Raw genomic sequence first — 16970 nt, 5'->3', positions numbered from 1 at the left:
ACACGTACAGCCCGGGGATGTATCCTCCTTCTTGATCCAGCAAGGGGAGAGTAGTAGTTGAGGGAGAACTCCGACAGCACGACGGCATGGTGGTGATGGAGCTCGTGGTTCTCCGGCAGGGCTTCGCCAAGCACTACGGAGGAGGAGGAGGTGTTGGAGGAGGGAGAGGGCTGCGCTAGGGGAAGGGTGCGGCTGCCCTCTCTCTCCCTCACTATATATAGGGGGAAGGGAGGAGGGGGAGGCGCCCTAGGGTTCCCTAGGGGAGGGGCGGCGGCCATAGGGGAAACCCTAGATGGGTTTGGGCGCCCCCACTCCCTAGGAAACTTGCCCCCCAAGTCGGGAGGGGCGGCTGCCCTAGGGGTGGCGCCCCCACCTCTCCTGGTTACGTGAGATGGGGTGGGAGGGGCGCTCAGCCCCTTAGTGGGATGATGTGCCCTCTCCCCTTGGCCCATAAGGCCCCCAACGCTTCCCGGGGCCTCCGAAACCCCTTTAGGACACGCTGGTCATCACCTGGTACCCCCGAAACAATTCCAGACTCCAATACCCTTCGTCCAATATACCGATCTTCACCTCTGGACCATTCCGGAGCTCCTCGTCATGTCCGGGATCTCATCCGGGACTCCGAATAACCTTCGGTAACCACATACTATTTCCCATAACAACTCTAGCATCACTGAACCTTAAGTGTGTAGATCCTACGGGTTCGGGAACCATGCAGACATGACCGAGACGTTCTCTGGTCAATAACCAACAGCGGGATCTGGATATCCATGTTGGCTCCCACATGTTCCATGATGATCTCATCGGATGAACCACGATGTCAAGGATTCAAGCAATCCCGTATGCAATTCTCTTTGTCAATCGGTATGTTACTTGCCCGAGATTTGATCGTCGGTATCCCAATACCTCGTTCAATCTCGTTACCGGCAAGTCACTTTACTCGTTCCGTAATGCATGATCCCGTGACTAACTACTTAGTCACATTGAGCTCATTATGATGATGCATTACCGAGTGGGCCCAAAGATACCTCTCCGTCTCACGGAGTGACAAATCCCAGTCTCGGTTCGTGCCAACCCAATAGACACTTTCGGAGATACCCATAGTGCACCTTTATAGCCACCCAGTTACTTGTGATGTTTGGCACACCCAAAGCATTCCTATGGTATCCGGGAGTTGCACAATCTCATGGTCTGAGGAAATGATACTTGACATTAGAAAAGCTTTAGCAAACGAACTACATGATCTTGTGCTATGCTTAGGATTGGGTCTTGTTCATCACATCATTCTCCTAATGATGTGATCCAGTTATCAATGACATCTAATGTCCATGGTCAGGAAACCATAACCATCTATTGATCAACGAGCTAGTCAACTAGAGGCTCACTAGGGACATGTTGTGGTCTATGTATTCACACATGTATTACGGTTTCTAGTTAATACAATTATAGCATGAACAATAGACAATTATCATGAACAAGGAAATACAATAATAATCATTTTATTATTGCCTCTAGGGCATATTTCTAACAGTAACCACCACTGTGATCGCATCATCGTTGCCTTAATTCTTATTGTGCCATTGCATTCTCGTTTCAGTCAATACAGACATGTGTGATCCCTTTTGTTAAATCTTTTTGAACACGTGTTGATTGTCTTGAAGAAGGTCTATCTCGTTACTTTTTGATAAAAAAATTTGAACACATGTTGATTGGCTTGAATGAAGGTCTATCCCGTTACTTTACGACATGTTTCCAAAACATGGACCTCAAGGTTAATGCAACTAATAGGACGGAGCACTTTATACAGTCAACACAATTAAATGTTTTCCAAAAAAGTGATATGATTTATGTGAAACTTATAAGTCATGTATGTCAAATTAATCTCTGTGTACTTGTTCTCGAATTAACCTCCAGGCCGTTTTGCCGCGTATCACACACATCTTGTTAAGTTGAACCGTTTATGTTCTCTTCCCTAATCAAAAACATTTCACTCGACTGAACCATATGTCGTATATCATACACACCTTGATCTGGCTGACCGTTTCTGTTGCTTTCCCTAATAGAAAACAGTTCATCAGAGCAAACTGTATGCCATATATTGCACACACATTGATATGGCTGCCCGTTTCTGTTGTTCTGTCTAATCGCAAACAGTTCATTTGTATCAATCGTATGCCCTGCTTCACACACGCAACTAAAATTTGAACCGTGTTTGATGCATCCGTCATTGCAAATGTTTTGCACCTTTTTTGATGGTTTTTTTACATCACCGTTTGCGATTATTGCATCGCACACAGTTTTGTCGAAGGGTCTCTGATCGTAGTGTCGCATTAGCAGCAACCTGCAGTAGTGTTAGTATGCTTGAAGTATTATCATTCTTATGTCAACATTAAACTTTTGTTTTGAATCTTATGGATCTGAATATTCTTGCCACAATAAAGAAGATTACATTGATAAATATGTTAGGTAGCATAGCATTCCACATCAAAAATTCATTTTTTATCATTTACCTACTCGAGGACGAGCACGAATTAAGCTTGGGGATGCTTGATATGTATCCAACGTATCTATAATTTTTTATTGTTCCATGATATTATATTATCCATCTTGGATGTTTTATATGCATTTATATGCTATTTTATATGATTTTTGGGACTAACCTATTAACCTAGAGCCTAGTGCCAGTTTCTGTTTTTCCCTTGTTTTTGAGTTTTACAGAAAAGGAATACCAAACGGAGTCCAATTGACCTGCCAATTTACGGAGATTTTTTATGGACCAGAAGAAGCCCCCGAAGCAAAAGAGTTGGGCCGGAAGAGTCCCGAGTCATCCACGAGGGTGGAGGGCGCGCCCTACCCCCTGGGCGCGCCCCCTACCTCGTGGCTGACTCGGAGACTCCCTGACGTGAAACCGATGCCAATTTTTTTAATAAATACAGAAACCCCTGAAAGGAAACCAAGATCGGGAGTTCCGCCGCCTCAAGCCTCTGTAGCCACCAAAAACCAATCGGGACCCTGTTCCGGCACCCTGCCGGAGGGGGATCCATCATCGGTGGCCATCTTCATCATCCCGACACTCTCCATGATGAGGAGGGAGTAGTTCACCCTCGGGGCTGAGGGTATGTACCAGTAGCTATGTTTTTTATCTCTCTCTCTCTCTCGTGTTCTTGATTTGGCACGATCTTAATGTACCGCGAGCTCTGCTATTATAGTTGGATCTTATGATGTTTCTCCCCCTCTACCTTCTTGTAATGGATTGAGTTTTTTCTTTGAAGTTATCTTATCGGATTGAGTCTTTAAGGATTTGAGAACACTTGATATATGTCTTGCATATGATACCCTTGGTGACAATGGGGTGTTCTATTGATCCACTTGGTGTATGTTTTGGTGATCAACTTGTGGGTTCTGTGACCTTGTGAACTTATGCATAGGGGTTGGCAGACGTTTTCGTCTTGACTCTCCGGTAGAAACTTTGGGGCACTCTTTGAAGTTCTTTGTGTTGGTTTGAATAGATGAATCTGAGATTGTGTAATGCATATCGTATAATCAAACCCATGGATACTTGTGGTGACATTGGAGTATTTAGGTGACATTAGGGTTTTGGTTGATGTGTGTCTTAAGGTGTTATTTTAGTACGAAGTCTAGGGCTGTTTGTGACACTTATAGGAATAGCCCAATAGATCGATCAGAAAGAATAACTTTGAGGTGGTTTCGTACCCTATAATAATCTCTGAAAGAATAACTTTGAGGTGGTTTCGTACATTACAATAATCTCTTTGTTTGTTCTCCGCTATTAGTGACTTTGGAGTGAATTTTTGTTGCACGTTGAGGGATTGTTATATGATCCAAATATGTTATCATTGTTGAGAGAACTTGCACTAGTGAAAGTATGAACCCTAGGCCTTGTTTCGAAGCATTGCAATACCGTTTTCACTCACTTTTGTTACTTGCTACCTTGCTGTTTTTATATTTTCAGATTACAAAAACCTATATCTACCATCCATATTGCACTTGTATCACCATCTCTTCGCCTAACTAGTGCACCTATACAATTTACCATTGTATTGGGTGTGTTGTGGACACAAGAGACTCTTTGTTATTTGGTTGCAGGGTTGTTTGAGAGAGATCATCCTCATCCTACGCCTCCCACAGATTGATAAAACCGAGGTCATCCACTTGAGGGAAATTTGCTACTGTCCTACAAACCTCTGCACTTGGAGGCCCAACAACATCTACAAGAAGAAGGTTGCGTAGTAGACATCAACAACCCCCTTGCCAAGTTGGGTACAAGTATTATTTTTGTTTATGTGCATGCACTTTGACCTCATTAGCTTGGTGATTCCTATTGGTTCGATTAATCATTGGTTCTCAATCAAACAAAACACTTTGTTTCTGTGTTATATCACCCTTCCTCTTTAGGGAAAAACTCGACAACTCCTACGGGAGTAGCAGCGCAAAGTATTCACCCACCCCCGATGTGCTGATTATCCGGTCTTCTACAACACGGAATAGTGTGATACGTATCCAACGTATCTATAATTTTTTATTATTTTGTGCAATTATATTATAACTTTTGTATGCTTTATATGCCATTTTATATTATTTTTATGGACTAACCTATTAACTTAGTACCCAATGCCAGTTTCTGTTTTTGCATTTTCTTTACTTCGCAGAAAAACCGTACCAAACAAACTCCAAAGACAACAAAAATTTACACTGATTTTTATGGACTATGAGAGACCCTAGAAGCTTCGGGGAGAGACCACAAGATGCACGACGGAGCGACAAGCTCACCTGACGCGCCATCAGCACTTGTGGGGCCCACATGGCTCTATTTGACCTAATTCCTAGTCTATAAATTCCATAATATTCTAAAAATATATAAGGCGAGACCAGAAACAATTCTTCCACCGCCGCATGCCAATGTTCTTCCGTGATCCCATCTGGAGGCCTTTTTCGATACTCTGCCGGAGGAGGAAACCATTGCGGAGGCAATCTTCATCAACATTGCTACCTTCATGATGATGTGTGAGTATTTCTTTCAGGACCTACGTAGTAGGTGGGGAAGAACTTGACACTCCGACACCATGATGAAGATCATGCGTAGATGGTGTGGGGACCATACTTAGGGAGGCGACACAATGGTATAGAAGATATCTTTGCACGGGGGATAACAAAGATGACTGCGTGTAGTGACATTATGGCCCGAGTCGTTGCAATGGCAAGAGATGCATCTAATGATGTACGTGCCTAGAAATACTTTGACAACTAGAAGCGAGGACCAAGGTCGTCAAAGTTGCAGCCCAGAGGTAACACATCAGCAGACCAATGCTCGACTAGTGTTGATGCGCGCGTGCTCACACATGTTTGGTTGATCGCAATGTGTGTGTTCAGTAGATCAGACCGAGGCGCCCATGGTGTAGACCATGTTGAGTTGATGGCCCACTTTTGTGGACGAAGCAGCTCACATGGGAGTCACGACGGTGTTGTCGAAGTCGTCACGACGATTGGGGCAATGATGGACCAACGATGGACAAGGCATGGACTAGAGAAGCCAACTACGATGCATGAAGACATCCCTCGAATGACACATGATGACTTGACGCATACTTCATGACGAGGAGCCGGTCGGAGTCGAGTTGACGCCGATGTCGAAGTACATGCGTGTGAGGCCAGTAGGCCATGGGTGAAGCAAACCTTTTATGTTCGGGGAACCAAAAAAGAAAGATCCCAGTCAAACGACCGACGGAGAGAACCACCGATGAATCGATAGGAAAAAAGACTTTCAGGGATAGTCGGCGGATACCATGGAGATCAATCTCCCGGGAGCAGGGCGATGCGGAAGTTGGGGTGGATCTAGGTTTAGGATCTTGCGATATCATGCTAGAGGATGAGAATTGAGAGGATGTGATTTGTGTCGTATATTGAACCTCTCAGATGAGTATATGTAGAGGTCCTTAAGACTTAGAGTATAAAAAGCCCACTAAATATAATATGTAAACAATTCCTATCTAATTTCATCTAACTACCAAATATAACTCTGACAGATATGTGGCTCGCGCGCAAAGAGAGCATTGTTGTCTTGATTGTAGTTGTGCTACCTTTTTTTTAGAAGTTTAAGATCCGTTGTGTGGGTCAGATCTTGTATTTCTTGTTTACTCAGGTTGGGCACAAGAATGTAATGCCATACTCATGATATTTTTGTTTCCTGTGGTTGGATTGAATAGAGGATGAACACCTTATGTTTAGTGTTGATGGTGTTGGGACAAAGCTGAAGCTTGCATTTGAAACTACTTCCTCCGTCGCATAATATAATAACGTTTTTGACACTAGTGTAGTGTTAAAAATGTTCTTATATTTTGGGACAGAGGGAGTAGTATTGATGATACAGATTGATCTGGTACGTGAGTAATTGCTATATATATGCGCTCTTTGTCACATCTATCATGTGGAGTGAATCAATCCCTATATTTTTTTGGTCATCATTGTAGGTAGCAATTAGTGTCAATGCCATCCTAACATCAGGCGCAAAACCATTGGTCTTCTCGGATTACTATGCTACGGGCAAGCTTGATGTCGATCTTGCGGAGAAGGTAATGTCGGTGTTGTTGTTTACTTAACGCATCATTTGTTACTTATTGTAATCTTATTTTCCGCACATGATGTGGTGTCTATTTATACTTGAATTGTATAGGTTATCAAGGGAATTATGGATGGATGCGAACAATCAGGCTGTAATCTGATAGGAGGAGAGGCGAGACCTCTCATGAGATAAGTTTTTTTTCCATAATGAATCTTATCAAGTCATTTGAATAATCTCTCATATATGAACATCAGTATAACTGCAACGATATGTATTGAGTGCTTATTTTTATCTTTGGTGCATGGGCAAATTTTTAACTAAAAATCCGTGATATTTGTCATTGTTCATTTCTTTGTAAATTTGGTATTTACTCTCCATAAACATTCCATATGGACTATGCCCTTTTTTGTATAATGAACAATACAAAAGGACATTCCCAATTAAGTAATTGATTATGACAGACTGCAGAGATGCATGATTTCTATGCGGAAGGTGAATAGGATCTTGGTGGTTTAGCCATGGTGTTGTGGACAAGGATAAGCTCATCGATGGTAAAAACATCGTGGAGGGAGATATCCTCATTGGTTTTCCTTCAAATGGGGTTCATTCAACCAGGTTCTCTCTCCTTAGAAGGTATATTACACTTACCTAGTTCGATTTGTCTCAAATTCAAATAGATGATTCATAGTTCAAATTTTACCCGTTTGTTTTCTAGTCTTTTTCTCCAATTTGTTTATGTTAATGATAGCCAAAAAGATTCTTGTTTCTAGAGTATTGGACAAAAGTGGGCTCTCCTTGACTGACCAGTTCCCAGGAAATGACGTGAAAACAAGTACCGTCGGTGAAATTCTCATGACACCAACTGCCATCTATGTTAAGCAAGTTAGTTTTTATCGATGAATGACCCGTATTTCCCATGGTTTTATTTCTGTGCCCAAAGTTGTAACTCAATCATGTTGGATGAAGAAGGTGCTTGAGATCATTAGGAAGGGTGGTGTGAAGGACTAGCCCATACCACTGGTGGTGGCTTCACTGATAACATCCCAAGAGTATTTCCCACCGGACCCGGTGCGAAAATCTTCACTAGATCGTGGGAAGTGCCACCTGCGTTCAAGTGGCTTCAACAGGTAAATATCTAACTAACAAACTTGGCTTGAACATTCTCTACCAATATATCCACTCTCTTTGTACTCAACTATTGGATTATTTGGTACACGTTTATAGGTTGGAAAAATTGAAGATGCCGAGATGATGCGGACGTTCAACATGGGCGTCGGGATGGTCCTTATGGTGAGCGAGGATGCAATTGACACGATTATCAAGGAATCAAGCCCTGCTTATCGCATTGGAGAGGTGATCCAGGGCAAGGGTGTTCACTATGTCTGATGCCCTGCGATAAGCTTTCAACTCAAATTTGGAGTGATTTGAGATTTGTTTTGTCGCGTGGACTTTATCTTAAGCGAGCTTTGAGTGTTAAGTTAAACTTGTTTCTTAATGGAGAAGTTGAGAATCGTTTTGTACTTTTGTACTGACATTTTTACATATATAAAAGTAGATATTTCCATACTAAAGACCTTGTCTGCTTGTCATGGTTTTAGGTCTCTTCTTTTCAAGTGTACCGCCCGGTAAATTTCCACACTTTTAATCAGCTTGACAGCTACCGCATTTTATAGATGAACGAAATGTCTCAAAGAACAACTCAACAAGTAGGACTCAAAACTGAAACTGTTTCACGCCTTGGGTGTTATTTTAAGATACGAAAGTTACAAATACCAAATGTTACAAACTGTTTCTTATAGTCTTCATCATCCCATCACACCATTTGAGCAGAATTCTCCCAAGATGGAGCTGAGCCTGCGCGGATTGAAATGATCCCGGCATAACAACTGAAGCTAACCTGAACGAAGTTTTTTTTTTTTTTTTTAGGAACCTGAACAAAGATAACGATTATCAGAATCATCATCTCGTCAGCTGGCGTCTGGCATCTTAAATTGCAGAGTAACATTTGCAATTTCAGGTGGAAATTCGGGAACATGTTAATGTGAACGAGAAGAGCAGACGGAGCAATAATTTAATCAGCACTGCTATACAGACGACAGTAGGTAGACGATTATTGAACGACAATCCATTTAAGCCGTCCATGCATGGCAACAGTTGTCTGCAAACCGCTGGATGGACCATCGTGCAAGGGTCGTTCACCCTATATGTCGTGTGTACAGCAGTTTCGTAATTTAATCTGGCGTCACGCCGGCGAGTGGCGACTAGTGCGCCTCCTCTCGCGAAAGCTCTGTCTTTTCCCTAAAGTCAAAAGCGAGCCCGTGAGCCGCCGCCGCTGCATTCCGATCTGGATCACCCGCGGCGATGGAATCCCTTCCCGTCGCCGTGGTCACCGTGCCGTTCCCGGCGCAGGGCCACCTGAACCAGCTCCTGCACGTGTCGCTGCTGCTCGCGGGCCGGGGGATCCCCGTGCACTTCGCCGCGCCGGAGCCGCACCTCCGGGAGGCCCGCGCGCGCGTGCACGGCTGGGACGCCGGCTCCTTCCTCGCCCTCCGCTTCCGCGCCCTCGACGTCCTGGCGCACGCGTCCCCGGACCCCGACCCGTCCTCGCCGTTCCCGACGCACATGCAGCCCCTGTTCGAGGCCTTCTGCGACGGCGGCGCCGCCCGGGCCTCGCTGTCCGCGCTCCTGCACGAGCTCTCGGCGTCCCACCGCCGCGTCGTGGTCCTGCACGACCGCATGGCGGCGTTCGCGGCCGGCGAAGCAGCCCGGCTGCCCAACGGGGAGGCGCTCGGGGTGCACTGCCTCGCTGCGTCCTACAACGTCGGGTGGATGGACCCCGGCCACCGCCTCCTGCGGGACCACGGGATGGTGTTCCACCCGGCAGACGCCTGCGCGACCAAGGAGTTCGTGGCGCTCGCCAAGCGGATGGGCCAGGAGCGCCGCCGCGCGCCCGGGGCCGGCATGGTCGTGAACACCTGCCGCGCGCTCGAGGGCGAGTTCCTCGACGTGCTCGCCGCCCAGAGCGCTTCCTCCTCCGACGGCCACACGCTGTTCGCCATCGGGCCTCTGAACCCGGTGCTGCCCGCCACCGATGCGGCCGCGGCCGCACAGGCTCCGGCGGAGCGACACGAGTGCCTGGAATGGCTCGACAGGCAGCCGCCGTTGTCGGTGCTGTACATTTCGTTCGGCACGACGTCGTCTCTCCGGACAGAGCAGGCGAGGGAGCTGGCCGCAGCGCTGCGCGACACCAACCAGCGGTTCGTCTGGGTGCTGCGCGACGCCGACCGGGCGGACATGCGCGAGTCCGGCGGCGCGCGCGGGCTCGCGGACGCGGCGGCGTCCCTGCTCGGCGACGCAGCGGCTCAGGGGACGGGCGTGGTGGTCACCGGGTGGGCGCCGCAGCTGGAGATCCTGGCGCACGTCGCGACGGCGGCTTTCATGAGCCACTGCGGGTGGAACTCGACGGTGGAGGGGCTGAGCCACGGGAAGGCCATCCTGGCGTGGCCGATGCACAGCGACCAGCCATGGGACGCGGAGCTGGTGTGCAAATACCTCGGGGCCGGCGTCCTCGTGCGGCCATGGGAGGAGCGCGGGCAAGTCACGCCGGCGGCCGCCATCCGCGAGGCCATCGAGAGGGCGATGCGATCGGAGGAAGGGGCGACAGTCCGGGAGCGGGCGAGGGCGCTCGGGCAGGCCATTCGCGCCGCCGTGGCCGACGGCGGGTCCTCGCGCCGGGACCTGGACGACCTCGTGGCGTACGTGACGAGGTGACCCACCGATCGACGCCTCGACGGCGCGGCAAGCCGGCGTTAGATGCGCAACGTGGAGCTGTGAAAGTTAAAGATCCATGGCTGTTTAACTGCTCTTGAAGAGTGACATGACCGTCCTTGACTCGAGCTAACCAGTGTTATCACATACTAGATGACTCGTTGCGCCAATGGCGCAAAGGCCGAGAGGGAGCCAAGTATTGTGAGAATATTTAGATACCCAAGTTAAAAATCAAATGTGGCCAACACTCCCACATCCTCTGCTTGGAAGCCGTTTTTTCTCACCAAATCTGACATGGATACATGATTCTTCAAGAGCAAATTTCAGAGAAAATGTAAAGCATGGAAAGCTTTAAGTTGTACTATTGAGACCATACCACCATATCTTCATTTAGTTTCTTTGGAAATCTAAAGGTCCAAGAGAATGGTACATGTGAGAAGCTGTGAATCCACAACAAAAAACTAAACTAACTTCCAAAAAACATTTCAAGTTTGGAAGCCACAAAGAAGCAGCCCAGATCACTCATTGTAGTGCAGGTACATGTCCTTAATCCTGCATCCACAGCCCATAATGTTTCAACACCTAAATCCATGAAATCCAACCGAAGGAAATCATGGCAGAAACATGCGCTGTGGCTTACGTCTCGGAGAAGGACTACATTCTTGTGCAGGTTGGGCACAGCAATCCTCGCTGCAAGACCATAATTTCAGTCTTCTTTAATCTCTAACTGAACCAAATAACAAAAGCTTAAGCTTAAGCATCCACACACACAGAAAATGCAAAACAAATCTCACATAAAACTGTCCCAAGTCAGATACAGGGGAAACCAAGGTGAGATGATCATGTTTCTTATAGGAAACAATAACCATAGGTAAATACATACATTATTGTCATGTCAGAAGGTACTTAGTTGTACTTCAAGTGGTACCGGGACATGAAACTAAGCCATTGAAATTTTTGAAACAGAATAGATGATAACACCAGTGTAGGCCATGAAAAAAAATACAAAGAACATAATCAAGCATAATCCACCTCGACCGAAGCAACGGTCGATCAACAGCAGTTACCTGAACCTTGTGATGCTAGACCATATATCTATGGTCACCCTTTTTATTTCTCCCGCCTAACCTGAAGTAGCTATCCGGACAAAATAGGGAGCCACACTTCAACAAATCAGTTCTTAGTAATTATAGAATGCCCTGTATTAAAGGAAGTAAAATCAAGCATGTATGTGCTCTAACTTCCATAACTGCATGTAAACTCAGCAACTAACTGTGTATACCAGTGTACAATTCTCAAGTTTAGCTACAGAGACTAAAACAGGGACAAAGGGCGTGCACCTGAAACCTGATGGAGTTTGCTTCGGCCTCCCTCTCAATGGCCAACCCAGAACATAATCATCAACCATGCGCGCCCCCACCGTGTACTTCACAAGCATCTATAAAGATGGAATTGACATAAGCCATAAATCACAAGTTCTTGGCACCAACGGCAATAGGGTGTCGTTTTAAACAATGTTCAGAATGATGGCTAAGAAGAATCTACTAATGCCTACAACAGACACATCTAAACTGAATTTTGTTTGTTTTTTCTGTAACTAAGAATTTGGAAATTGGCAATCATGTATATAGATCAAGGAAAAGTAGAGTAAAAAATGGATCACAATTATGCTAGCAGCAAAGTATTCTGGAAATGAAAAAAAAAAGAGAAACGCAAGTTAGTTCATTCCAGTCAAGTGTTGCAAGTATATCTTTCAAGCTTCGAAAAAATAGATACGGATCAAAAGAGGCTATCGCATCATCCTGGTCGTTAACATTAGAACCATAATTTTGGATTCCTGAAGTTGCAAAATACTTTCTGGAAGTTGTTGTACAATTGTGTTTCAAGCTTCAAAAGAACCAAACTTTAAATATTTCATATTTTCCTAGGCACGACAACCGCAACAAAAGAGGAAACAGATCAGCCATAGTACAATTGTGTTTGTATAGGCCTACTAAAAGAACACATGAGTAATAAAGTCCATGAACTGAAATCTAAATAATTCCAGAGCAGCCCAAGCATAATGCAAGCAACACAACTACGGCACCGAGTTGCGGCCATCAGTTGTGCGCAGCCTTCTACCATGACAGTCTATTTCCACGTGTGGAGCTTAATGCCCTAGTAATCCGGTGGGGAGCCAGCGAGACATGTAGATTTTCAGATGGGCCACGGTCAACCACCGTAAATGATAAATGGCTACTGTTGTAAAGCCTACACATTTGGTACAAAAATATGGCAACGAAGCTTAAAAAATATGTGCATAATCTCATACCATGTACCTGACATAGGAGACAAATGTTAGACTTGCGAGCATGTACAACAAGACTCACCGAATATGAAACTTACAAATTAATTGTTATTTAATAGTTTTAATGGAGAAGGTGGGGAAATACATTAGAAAAACATTCTCCAAGGGCATCTTTTCAGCTGAAGTACCAAGAAAAAAGGACTTGGGAAGGACAAAGAATAACTATATTAATAGTCTATAGATACTTGACTAACCAGTTTGCTATAATTAATTGCAATGCAAATCCAAATTTAAAATGGGTTCAATTTATATTAGCCTCATGCTTTCAGTAGCTAGAAACAAAAATATCGCATCCAGAACAACTGAAATATCACAAGAGAATAGCTTACAAAGACATTAAAACAGAACCCACATAAGAACTCTTTTCAACAGTGAGACATCAATAAGAAGACCATGACCTGAAACATAAACAAAGGAGGAAAAATCCATCAGAAAAAATCGTCCTAAGAACTTCCTAAATTTGTATAAAAGAGATATTCTAGCAAAAGAAAGAGAAATATTAATGCAGTATCACTTATCAATGTTGGTAACTTGTATGAATTACAACCTTTTTATTGCAATGTTTGTAATTTTAGTCTAAAAATTGAGCTCTTGTTTTTTTTTCAGCTTCCTAATTTTCAAGTGCAGTTGGAAAATATCCTACAACACTGAATAATGGAAGAGATAAAAGATTTAAACGGTAAATTTCCTCGCAGAGTAACAACGAAGCTCTAACTAAGTGGATTTGCTCTTCTTTGGGGATATGCTAATTCATCTATCACGGAAAATAACACAAATTATGCTAGTGTGCACTATTTCAAAATAGCTTCAATATCACTGGAAAATACCTGCGGTCGCTTGAATTGCCCAAAGGTGAATGCCACTCAAGATACAAGAGCTCTGAATCAACCGATTAATGCATAATCCAGTTCACTGTATGGATATACCTGTGGTTTTAGAGAAGAATGAAGCAGTCAAATATAAATGACAAATTTCAATTTAATGAAACACCACAGTTTTACCTTCTCGGGAGCTTTATGCATTTAGGAATCTGCACTGTCACTGGTAAGGAACAAAATAGGAGCGAAAAGAACATGAATTCTGATTTAAGGGTAAGATGGTTCATTGCCTAGAGGTAAAGAAAAATAAGATTCACAATTAAAATAATGGTCTCAGATAGCAACAAATCAGTTATATGTGCATCTATATAACTGCTGCAGTTGCAGGTTAGGGCGAATGTCTCTTCCATTAAGTATGGCAGTTATCTAATACCTCAGTTTGGACACTTCTCAAGTGAAACCTTCCATCATACATATAGTGCACATGCAATAGTTTCACAATTCGGGCAAATTCACATATAGCACCATCGCCGGATTGGCGGGTGCAGAGCAAGAGCCCGCCAGCCTCTGTGTCGCAGAGGGCTTTGAGCCAGCACAATGATTTGGGTGGACAGTTATTGTGTCTCACTTGGATTTTCAATGATTTTTTTTCATGTAGGCACCTTTTTAATAAATAGAATGTCAACTCGGAATCCATAACTTTTCTTGCAAGCTGAAGAAACCAGGGGGGAATGCTTTACTGGGCCTAAACTACGTGTAAATGTGGATGTTATCATGCAGCGCAGTAGGATACCAAATAAAAGTGTAAAACCTTCAAAGTGTGTGGCTGACATTGATTATGGCTACTGGAAAATAAATGTAGGAACTTCTGATAGATATGAAATGAACAATGTGCATTTACTCAAGCCCTTTCTTTTTACTGTGTACCAGCTAGAAAAGTATGTACATCTAGTAGGTTGTTGTCAACCTGTACTTTAGAATATAATTCACATAGGGTACGGGATAATTGAACAATGATGAATCACATACACAATTCATAGGTATTGACTTGAAGCTGTGAAAATTGGAGAAATGCAACCCTGCTAGAAGCAGGCAGGCAGAGGCGAAAAAGTGTAACTACTCTAGATTGGAATTTGAAATAAACTTGATCAGATTCATCCGCATGAAGGAGGGTAAAATAGACCTGCTTTGACTGACGACTTGTCGAAGTGGATGTAGGTGCAGAGGTTGATCCGTTGCTGAGGCGAGGCATGCGGCAGCGGTCCGAACGGGTTTCTTCACGTTGATCCGATCGGTGGCCTTTGTGCGTCTGGAAGCAAAATCTATTCTGAATGACATAGGTAGGTCCATTTAGAGAAAGGAACACATAGTGGCATGATAGCATCATTGTCAGACTGAATTCCTTTAACTCACCACCCAAGATAAAGACATACTGTAAGACCTATGATCCCATCTTTACATAAATTGAGAGACATATACCTATGACATAACTACAAGCTCTACATCCGAGATGACTGCTCAGAGTTTCTTCCATTTCATCGCAATTGTTTTGAATACGAATAAGAGAAACTTGTTGCACTCTCTTTTTAAATGAATAAAAGAACTCGTGCCATTCGATATAATAGAACCTAAATAGTCAAATTTGGTTGGTACTTACACTTTTCAGTTTCCAGAGTCGTCCATGTTATGGACAACATTGTCATAGTGGATGCTAAGACCATCTCCCTTGATCCGTCAGTAGAACGGATTTTTAGATGTGGGCCTCTTCATGCTTTCTCCACTACTGCTGTTGCCACCTTGTGCTGGTCAGACCTAAACTATGATACACAAAATAACACGTATTAATAGAGCAAGCTCCAAAAATCTACAACAGGAAAGCATAGATGACCAGAGCATTGAATCAAAGCGGATTTTGCTGCCGCGACGCAGTTCGGTCAGAAGGCAGCCTTAAACGTACAGATGAACTGGATCTCCATCGTCGCTTCATGGTTAGTTGCTGCAACTGCCTCTGACTCCTCATGGATTTGGCTACAAGGTCACGCCTGATAGGAATGTCCCAGCTTCACATTGCCTGGAGTACACCACTGTCAGGCTTTACTTGCACCAGAAAAACCAGTGCCATTTACAAGGACTAAATCATAACCCATTTCTCTGGTATCCTGATAACCTTGCAGTCTATTTGCTTTAGCTCCCGCGTCTTCATATGTCGACCCAACTCTGCATACAACGTTAAGTTACCCTTGTGTATCCATGTAAAAATTAGACAATATCATGGTGATAAGAGATCTACTCGATGGTAAAACATAGCTCATATAATAAGTATGAACAGACACCAAAGGATGCATCCTTTTAAATAATTCTGAGGGCATCATGAGTATTACAAAAGCATGTACAAATAAATACATAGCTAAGAGGAATGAATATTTCCTCTTGGGAGTTTCATACCTCTAGTTCTTTTGGTTCATAGATGTAATGTGACCTTCGGGATGTGAGAAATAAGGAATTAAAATGCATTATGTGCAAGGCGGTACAACTCCTCTCCTTTAATTATAATATGGGTATACTGCATAACAAAGGAAACCTTATTTAGAGCTACAGCTAGGAAATTAATACTCCAATTGACCACTGAACCTTACAACATAGGCCTTAAGTACAGGGAGACAGATAAAAACCTGGATCTGTTACAAAGATGGTTCTTGTACGATTAGCTGAATATATAGTAATAAACTCCAAGTGCAACTGTGCAAGCTTTTATCTACCAATCACAAAAATACAAATGGCAAACTAAATGATATTAAGAAAAAGTTGAAGAGTTCATGAAGGGGAGAAGTAGGAAACTTGTTTGGTCTGAAATTTCGACATATCTAGAAAATGACAGTACAGACTTTACAATGTTCATTTGAATAAAATCTGGCGCAACCTTATTCCAAAATAGAATAGGTCAAGAGAAGCATTTACCCTGCACCTTGCTATGGCATAAATGCTATGAAACTGAATCACAAAATACAATGATGCTCTATCTCATGCATAAGCTTTGTCAGTGTCACTATGAAAAAACCTTATTTACATAACAAGTATGTGTTTTATTCACCTTCGTTGCCAAGGCTGGCTGCTCCAAGCCCGTGCAGCCCCCATATCCAAAACTGAGCAGCCCCCAAATCCTCCCATTGTTTACTGCTCTGTGTGTTTCTTCGTGTGAGAAAGGAGGAGAAACAACATAGAGAGATACATACGGGAGAAGGGGAGAAAAGGGACGTGGTCATTTGTAGACTGTAGTCAAGCCGCCCTAGAAGCCAGGTCGTGCCTGACCTCGCCGGTGCAGGCCGACGCCGGCGGAGACCCTCTCCAGTTAGAAGCCACACCTCCCTTTCTCTCTCTCTCTCTCTCTCTCTCTCCTACAGATCAAACCCAGCGGCGCCGGGAATGTCGCATCCACACCCGAGGCAGACGAGATGCG

The 16970-nt window shown here is 44.1% G+C and overlaps 1 protein-coding gene, 1 long non-coding RNA gene and 1 pseudogene across 3 annotated transcripts; 2 read left to right on the top strand and 1 right to left on the bottom strand.

The window, feature by feature from the left end:
• LOC119360674 overlaps positions 1-7966 on the top strand; it is a 72919-nt pseudogene extending 64953 nt beyond the window's left edge.
• Positions 7967-8834: 868 nt separating this feature from the next.
• Positions 8835-10662, top strand: LOC119362610 (cis-zeatin O-glucosyltransferase 1-like). The gene has a single exon (XM_037627855.1). It carries the CDS (start codon positions 8942-8944, stop codon positions 10349-10351), a length of 1410 nt encoding a protein of 469 aa, XP_037483752.1. The 5' UTR covers positions 8835-8941; the 3' UTR covers positions 10352-10662.
• Positions 10663-15177: 4515 nt separating this feature from the next.
• LOC119367380 lies at positions 15178-16896 on the bottom strand. 2 transcript variants are annotated; one of them, XR_005176278.1, is made up of 4 exons: positions 16605-16896; positions 15959-16076; positions 15471-15730; positions 15178-15330 (listed from the first exon to the last, which is right to left on the bottom strand). It is a non-coding gene; the product is annotated as an uncharacterized LOC119367380 (long non-coding RNA). The 2 variants fall into 2 exon arrangements; XR_005176279.1 differs by lacking the exon at positions 16605-16896 and adding an exon at positions 16186-16260.
• Between the last annotated feature and the right edge of the window lie 74 nt (positions 16897-16970).

The sequence above is a fragment of the Triticum dicoccoides genome, chromosome 2B (genome assembly GCF_002162155.2).
Source record: "Triticum dicoccoides isolate Atlit2015 ecotype Zavitan chromosome 2B, WEW_v2.0, whole genome shotgun sequence".
NCBI lineage: Eukaryota > Viridiplantae > Streptophyta > Magnoliopsida > Poales > Poaceae > Triticum > Triticum dicoccoides.
The sequence above is the reverse complement of the archived record's forward strand: the minus strand, read 5'-3'. Positions and strand labels throughout refer to the sequence as shown.